This window comes from Ammodytes marinus (assembly GCF_949987685.1).
Source record: "Ammodytes marinus genome assembly, chromosome: 4".
Classification (NCBI taxonomy): Eukaryota; Metazoa; Chordata; class Actinopteri; order Uranoscopiformes; family Ammodytidae; genus Ammodytes; species Ammodytes marinus.
Window position 1 is genome coordinate 28189576 of NC_137233.1, and position 8958 is coordinate 28198533.

The window sequence follows — 8958 nt, forward strand, 5'->3', positions numbered from 1 at the left end:
TGAGCTTAAGGCCGCTATCGAAGCATCCTGGGCCTCCATAACACCTCAGCAGTGCCACAGGCTGATTACCTCCATGCCACGCCGCATTGAAGCAGTCATTTCTACGAAAGGATTCCCGACCAAGTATTGAGTGCATAACTGAACATAATTATTTGAAGGTTGACTTTTTTGTATTAAAAACACTTTTCTTTTATTGGTCGGATGAAATATGCTAATTTTTTTAGGTTTTTCTTTACTTTTTTGCCAAAATCATCAATATTAAAACAATAAAAGGCTTGAACTACTTCAGTTGTGTGTAATGAATCTAAAATATATGAAAGTCTAATGTTTATCAGTACATTACAGAAAATATTGAACTTTATCACAATATGCTAATTATATGAGAAGGTCCTGTATTGTCTTCATGTGCATGTTCAGATTGCGTCATAGCATTTCCCTCTCTTCTAGTAGGCACTGCTTTCCTGGTGATGACCCCACTGCTGTTCCCTACCCTCGCTGTGATACACCTATCAAGTTGTGCATGTTCAGAAACTTACACAGACTCAAAAACATCCAGTTCCTGATGTTTAGGCCATACCTGAGGACATATATGCCTTTTATTTTTAATGTTTTTATGGCATTTTACGTGCATCGTGTCCTGGCGTCCATTGGAATGGACATGAAAAAAACTCATAAAAACATGAGTTCGAAAAAAATATATATATCCACTCTGTTTTTATGTTCAAGAGTAGTCTGAATCAGCTAAAAAAAAAAATTGCCCAGCTGAAAAAATGCAGGTCTGAAGGGGTTAAATCTATGAAGCTTTAATTACCTTTGGACCAAAATCAAACCTGAGCAACTGAAGGAATTTCATCACATCGAGCCACCTGCTCATCAGTCTTGGCAAACATTGAACAAAAATTAAGTGTTATCCAACTTGTTGGATATAATACCAAAATACATGCTTGAATTAGTTTTTAAAACCATAACAACGGTAGTTTAAATACAATAAAGCCTGGTTGCTTAGAAAACCTTTTTTAGTTGACTTTTGAAGAGTTCATTTTACTTTAAAAATATAAAGCCTAAAAACAATGTCTGCATTGGTGCAAGTCTTTAATACGAGGAAAGATTGATATATGATAATCAAAATTGTGATTGTCGACGGTTTTTACACTTAGTCTATAGGCCTATTTAAAGATCATATTAAATCAAATCCAGGAATGTAAATGAATAGCAGCTTCAAGCTACACTATTGAAATAATTAAAGTTTTGTTTTTCTTTCTAAATTTGAATAATTAAAAAATATATAGTGTCTTAGTTTGCTGTTTCTTATCTAAGGGAAGAGAATTCAGAACATTACATTGTATAAAACTACATACTGTGTATCTTGTGAGGTCCCACATTACTTCATATTTGATACCACAACTGGTCAGAACTCCACTGTATAAATTACACTGCATAAGTTAACAACATTATATTATTATTATTTTTTATAAAGCATCAAAACACTGTATATTCAGAATTTATTTTGCTAGTATAACTTAGTAAATCAATTTAACACAGAAGAGGAAGTCTGCATTTGGCTTGTAACATTTTAGTTTTTCTTTAATATTTAACTTTTGGGAGATAAACAATACAAAGGCGTAGGTGTGGCTACATTTACGATTCCTATCAGCCGGACTGGATGGAGGAGAAAAGACAATTCAATATAAATGATGTCTAGCTCATATACAGAACATGTATGTTTCACTCCAGCCAAGATAAATAAAAATGGTCACCAACAAAGAATTACTTTTGGACAATATTTATTTAAACAACTTTGGTTACTTAGAATATTATTCTTCATGTCCCACACATATACAGTTGCATCATCAATAGACAGTTTTGCTGATGATAAATAAATACTTAAATAAATCGGCTCAATCGGTTCCCAAACTTTTTTAGCCGAGCACCCCCTTCTATGTCCCAACCAGGTTGACGCACCCCCACACATTAAAAAAAAAATGCAACCAGCTTTTTTATAGCCATATTAAAGGTGGCATGTTCAATCATGCTCAAATGACCAGAACACACATAATAAAATAATCACGATCACAGCAAGGGGCAGAAAGCAGATAAAATGGGGAAAATATTATAGCTTAATATTTTGAGTCACGTTGAGCAACAATTGCAGCAAGTTTAAATGACCGTGGAGCAAACAACCCCGTCATCATAACACTTTTTATGGAAATAAAATTAGAACGCCAGTCATTTGAAATAAATTGCGAGAATGAATGTAGAGGCCACAAACTAGGTGCGCATATGCGTAGAAGAAGATAACTTCGCTTCATTTTGAATAGCCTCCATTTATTTATTAATTAAAATTCAAGTTTTTGATTCTAAATTTTACAAAGGAAATGTTTATTTACACGTCTTTATTGTGTGGAGAAAAAACACTGTACCCGTATTGGTCCGAGTATAAGACGAACCCCCGTTTTTCAAAACTCAACTCAATACATGTTATTTATTTAAATAATGTACGAAAATAAAAACGCATTGAAAAAAACACTTTTCTTCATTGCAAATAAACAGTAGGATAGTGCAAATAGACCAAACTCTGATGTGTTCACTACAGACTATTCTTCACACGCAAATTCCTCTGCCCCGCTGTGATCCCTCTCGCTGTCATCTCTCCTATAGCCTACTCTGGTTCGGTGCATAGCGGGTCATCCTCGCTACTGTCCTCGGCATCTGAGACGCAGCATTTATTTAATGTTCACAGTTAATCACATAGCCTAGTGCTGAAACGAAAGCTATCAACGACGTGGTTTAAGGCTGAAATGATAACGGGGCACGTTAACGTTGTCGAGGGGAAGCCCTCCGAGATCTCCGTTGGTTTCAGTTTACAGCTCACAAAGTGACAATCACCACCATCACATGGACAGCGTTTAAATAAAGCGTCTCATTCTTAAAATCATTAGGGCTTTGATGCAAATGAGGAAATCTGAACATTACAGTGCTGCTGGTGCGTAAAAGGACAGCGCAGTTGGCAATCTCTCCTCAGCACAACTGTAGCAGCTAAAAAGCCACAGTAAAAGTCGATCGCTCTGCCGATTCCTGCCTCTGACACGTTGACTGGCAACATAATGATTTGAGGCTTTGAATCGGCTTCGTCGATGTCCCGTGCCTCTTTTTTCTCTCCACACAAAGCGTTCTCTCTCCAAGCGCACAAACGCCCCGGCCGCTTCCGAGAGCACAGCCAGTGTTCCACCCGATTATTAAAAAAAGAAAATAAACACAACTTGGAAAACACGACCCGACTTTTTACGACCTATTTCCGCGAAAATAAAACCCTCTTATACTCGGACCAATATGGATTGTGTAATGATCAGACCGCCATTACATTTTTCATCTCGCGCACCCCCTAGCAGCAGCTCACGCACCCCCAGGGGTGCGCGCACCACACTTTGGGAATCCCACATTGAGGATTTGCAATGATGCAGATGTTCTTACAGCTATAGTGAGCAAAGTCACAACACTTTACAACACATTCACAGCTGAAATCTTATTGATTTCCATTAGGTGCAGTCAGTCCCTTTAAAGCCACCTTGTAGTCATGTAGTGCAAAACAAACATCAACTTCAAACACTCACATGACTTATAACAAAAAGCTGTTTGCAGGCCCTCTCCTCAGACGTCTGTCCCGTTGCGTGTAACAACCGTGGTCGTGCAAACCGCGCTGCTTCTTGCACTGTAAGTTTACCAGATCTGTCGAGGTTCAAACTGTGTAGGACTATTATAGTGGGAGAGGTAGATCCCCTCGTGTGACTCGATTCTTGTTCTGCTGTGTCGCTGCCAGCATTCCCCCGTCTCTTTTTTGTCAGTGCTGCGGCACACAGCTGAACATCCTCTGGACCGTGGACACGAAACCAGACTTCCTTGGATCACGGCTATAGAGACAGAGACAGGGACATGTGTTGAGTCACATCTTTACTTTGTAAATATTACTGTGATGTCACAGTAAAAGACATCACAGTAATATTTACAAAGTAAGTTTTTTTTTAACCCTATATTTCTCTTTCTGTGATGTCACGAGAAAGAGAAATATAGGGTTAAAAAAACACTCTTTCTGCCTTTTCTCAGGCTAGGATGAACCGATTTCAATTTTTTTCGCACATTTATACTACATAGGATCTCAGAATTCAATACACCTTCATATTCAAACCGGTGAAGTAGGCCTTTAAGTGAAATCCTATTGCCACACAGAGACAACCTGAAAGATAGTTTAAAAAACATGTTAATAAAATACATCCCATCAAATGTTCTATATCGGGAAAATAAAGAAAAAAATACTTCTTAATATTAAATGTTTCACGTTAAAATAATCAGACTATACTTACTCTCGGAGTCCCCTTCTTTAAGTTTATATGAAGGTAAGCTGTCTGCCTTTATACAGTCTATGGTTCCTGCTCGACTGAGTTGCTTTGTTGTTACCGTTTGATCGGCAGCTCTTAAAGTAGACCTGGGGACGTGAAGGGCGGGTACATTTAACATTTCCAGGGAAGGAATAAGTGTTCAGGTAAATTTTAATAATGGATTGGATTTATATAGCGCTTTTCAAGGCACTCAAAGACGCTTTACAGGGTTCCAGGTTCCATTCATTCACACACAGTCATACTGGTGGTGGTAACCTACCATAGTAGCCACAGCTGCCAGACTGAGCGTGGCTGCCATTCAGCGCCTACGGCCCCTCCGACCACCACCTCAAACATGCAGCAGTCATACACATTCACACGAGGCAAGGTGGGTGAAGTGTCTTGCCCAAGGACACAACATGAGACAGGTGGCAGAGCGGGGATCGAACTGCCAACCCTTGGATCATTGGCCAACCCTCTTAACCACCTGAGCCACGGTCGCCCATTGACCTATCTCATTAACATAGTTCTGTGGAATCCTTGGCAGGGTGAGGAAAAACAGACTCAGCACAACTTCCCTAACCGGTATCTTTTTTTTTTTTCAATCTAATTCCAAATCGTCTAGCTGCTGTGAGCAATCTCCATTTCATAACTACATTGTTTTATTTGGATGAATCTAAAACTTTGAGCTCATAAATCCTTAGAAAACAGCTTGTTTTATTGGCATTTTAAAAACATGAATGTGATCACACATAAAAACAAATGATTTTTTTTCTAACCCTTAAACAGGCAACAGTGGAAAATGAGTTTCTAAAAATATTTTCATGTTATCACTTATCTCTTTAAGACCAAAGAAAAATATTTCCACATCAATTTTTTTTATACTTTGTATATTTTGGGTTTTACGAGTTGTATCTCCCAGGATACGTTGCCCTATTAGGGTGTAAAAAAAGCTGAAATGGAAAAAATATTAATGTTTAATTTGATGAACAGAAATGATAAATTGTTGTTTTCCTTGTCCATTTAAATTACAAATACTACTTTTAAAGTACATTTTATTCAGTTTTACCAATCTAGTTTCATCAAACTGAATCAGCCACATCCAGATGGGCAGGCTTGAGACGGTCCATAGTGACCCGCTCTAGCTTATCCCCCATGTCCACTACAAAGTTCTTGGGCCCCGCCTCCAGGACACAGAAGGGCCCATCGTAGGGGAGGCTTCAGGGGGATCTGAGTGAAGGGGCTGGAGTTGCCCAGAGCAAAAGTCCGATGTGACGTGCCCGTCCACAGAACCGCAGCGTCCTGAAGGAACTTTCCCGGGACCACCAGTGGCTGTCCGTAAACCAATTCAGCAGATGAAAACTGCAGGCCCTCCTTAGGGGCAGAGAGCATTAACCACTGGAGGCAGTCAACCCAGTTGCGACCGCTTAGCCAAGCAGCTCGGATGTGAAATGTGGGCCCCTGTACAAGGTGAGGTCAGCCGGCATACCAAAACGGGCCACCCACAACCAGAAGAACGCCCAGTCCACTTCAGCAAATACAGAGGAATGGCTTCCGGCTACCTGGTGGTGCTGCCCACCAAGGTGATAAACCAACCCAGATTGCATAAACCATTGATCAGGTATATAAATTGGCGCCCCCAACCCACGTGCACCATCGGGCTGGGCTGGTCAGTACAGATATCGCAGAGGAGCCTTGCCGTGATCAAACACAGCACAGCAGCCACAGGCCTGAAGTTGGAGGACATGTAGTAGGGACATCTGAGCCAGCGGCCTGGTCTTTAGACATGACAGCGTAGTCGAGTCCCAAGTGCACAGACCCCGAATTTGTCAGTGGCGTGTGGTCCACGATGGCAGTGGAGGCCGTCCCAACAGGAATGTAGGGACTTTATGGTGCGGTGTGCATGAACCTGGCACAGTGTCCTACTTTACCAGTTTAATGGCTCCCTTTGTGGAAAGCAGTGTCCAAGGAAATCAATGAATGACAGGCCAAACTGTAACTAAGCAGGATTGACTATTAGTCACTGCACCCTCATCCTTTCAAACAGCTGCCACAGGTGTGTCAGATGCTCCTCTAAAGCCAATGCAAGTATGATGCTACACTGTGTGCCTGAAACGACCAGCAGCCACCAGCTTGAAATAATATATTTAATAAACAGCAGCTTACTCTCCATGCCAGTGGCTTTGGCCATCCCTGGGCAGTGAAGTTTGTTGGTGTTTTCTGCCTGGAAGGCACTCCCTGCCCCCAACGGTTAGGGTTAGGGTTAGGGTTAGGGAGCAGCGCTGCCCTAAGTATATATAAATATAGAAAGATAATCTTTAAAGTAAAATACAGTAATAATGTTGTAATGGGCACAACTGTTCATGATAATATATGGTTCTGCAGTCATTATTAACATTCCTTCAAGTTTTAAATAAAACTCTGAATAATAAACATTGACCAAATTTCTACCCCCTAATCAGGCAACGTATCTCTGGGGATACATACATTTCAAATTCTGCTAAAAACCCCACAAACACAGTTGGATCTTTTTTTTCTTCATCAGCATGTTAAGACAAATGTCCTAATTCAATCTATGAATTTAGATTGTTATTTTAATGAAAATAAGTATGACTAATATAAGATTACTTACACCCTGGGAAGCTGGCGCTTCGCCACTGGCAGCCATGTTGATTTCTGATCAGGCTGACTAAACAATGACAGATAACTTGAACCAAATCATGTCACCTAGATGCTAATAACAGACAAGTCTTTTGATAAATGCTAACTAGATTAGTGAAAACCTTCCAGCAAGCCCCCTACAGGATGTTAAAGAGTAGGCCTATGTATCTCCCAGTGCACGTTGGCTGATTCCTATCAGCCTGGATGGAGGAGCAAAGACAATTCAATATAAATGATGTCTAGCTCATATACAGAACATGTATGTTTCACTCCAGCCAGGAGAAATAAAAATGGTCACCAACAAAGAATTACTTTTGGACAATATTTATTTAAACAACTTGGGTTACATAGAATAGTATTCTTCATGTCCCACATATATACAGTTGAATCATCAACAGTGACAGTTTTGCTGATGATAAATAAATACTTAAATAAATCGGCTCAATAGATTAGATGAACATTGAGGATTTGCAATGATGCAGATGTTCTTACAGCTATAGTGAGCAAAGTCACAACACTTTACAACACATTCACAGCTGAAATCTTATTGATTTCCATTAGGTGCAGTCAGTCCCTTTAAAGCCACCTTGTAGTCATGTAGTGCAAAACAAACATCAACTTCAAACACTCACATGACTTATAACAAAAAGCTGTTTGCAGGCCTTCTCCTCAGACGTCTGTCCCGTTGCGTGTAACAACCGTGGTCGTGCAAACCGCGCTGCTTCTTGCACTGTAAGTTTACCAGATCTGTCGAGGTTCAAACTGTGTAGGACTATTATAGTGGGAGAGGTAGATCCCCTTGTGTGACTCGATTCTTGTTCTGCCGTGTCGCTGCCAGCATTCCCCCGTCTCTTTTTTGTCAGTGCTGCGGCACACAGCTGAACATCCTCTGGACCGTGGACACGAAACCAGGCTTCCTTGGATCACGGCTATAGAGACAGAGACATGTGTGTTGAGTAGACTATTACGCTCACATAAATGAGAAGAACAATGATCCACCTCTTTAGTGTTTAGAAAGAGAATATAAGCCTATGTTAACTTTTCATCTATGTTTAAATTGATTTTGCTTTTGAGGTCAGATAGGCCAAAAGTTGTTGGTGAAATAGACCTTAATAAAAAATGTCCTATAATAGCATTATTTTGTCCATGCCGTAGGCTACACCATTGTTTTGTTCTGTTATGATTTGAATGTTTTGTGCTCCATACCATTTATAAATGAAATGAAAAAAGAAACTCACGGCGTTGACGAGGTGAACCCCATGTCATTCAAATCCTCCTCCTCCTCTGATGATGATGATCCATTTCTCTCCTCGGCAATGTGGTCCCAGATGTCGGTGTTGACCCACAGGGAGCCGGATATGGTGAGGGTGGCCCGCGTGCAGGTGATCCAGCGACACATGGGGCAGGAGACTTTGCGGAGGACGCCGTCCAGCTTGGACAGCTTCTCCAGGCAGGGGCCGCAGAACGTGTGGTTGCAGTGGAGTACCCGCGGGACCCGATGGCTGCGGGAGTACCCGTAGCAGCACACCACGCACTCCAGTTCTTCATTCACGTACATGGTGTGTGACTCTGAGGAAGGGATATGGATGTGACACGCGCTGGAAGCTATTTAAGTGAAATCCTATTGCCACACAGAGACAACCTGAAAGATAGTTTAAAAAATATGTTAATAAAAATACATCCCATCAAATGTTCTATATCGGGAAAATAAAGAAAAAAATACTTCTTAATATTAAATGTTTCACGTTAAAATAATCAGACTATACTTACTCTCGGAGTCCCCTTCTTTAAGTTTATGGAGGTAAGCTGTCTGCCTTTATACAGTCTATGGTTCCTGCTCGACTGAGTTGCTTTGTTGTTACCGTTTGATCGGCAGCTCTTAAAGTAGTCCTGGGGACGTGAAGGGCGGGTACATTTAACATTT

The 8958-nt window shown here is 40.7% G+C and overlaps 1 protein-coding gene across 1 annotated transcript; it reads right to left on the minus strand.

Moving 5' to 3' along the window:
• Positions 1-7474: 7474 nt before the first annotated feature.
• LOC307248996 (E3 ubiquitin-protein ligase RNF186-like) lies at positions 7475-8935 on the minus strand. The gene is made up of 3 exons (XM_080025579.1): positions 8805-8935; positions 8273-8676; positions 7475-7963 (listed from the first exon to the last, which is right to left on the minus strand). Exons 2-3 carry the CDS (start codon positions 8590-8592, stop codon positions 7894-7896), a joined length of 390 nt encoding a protein of 129 aa, XP_079881705.1. The 5' UTR covers positions 8593-8676; positions 8805-8935; the 3' UTR covers positions 7475-7893.
• Positions 8936-8958: the final 23 nt, after the last annotated feature.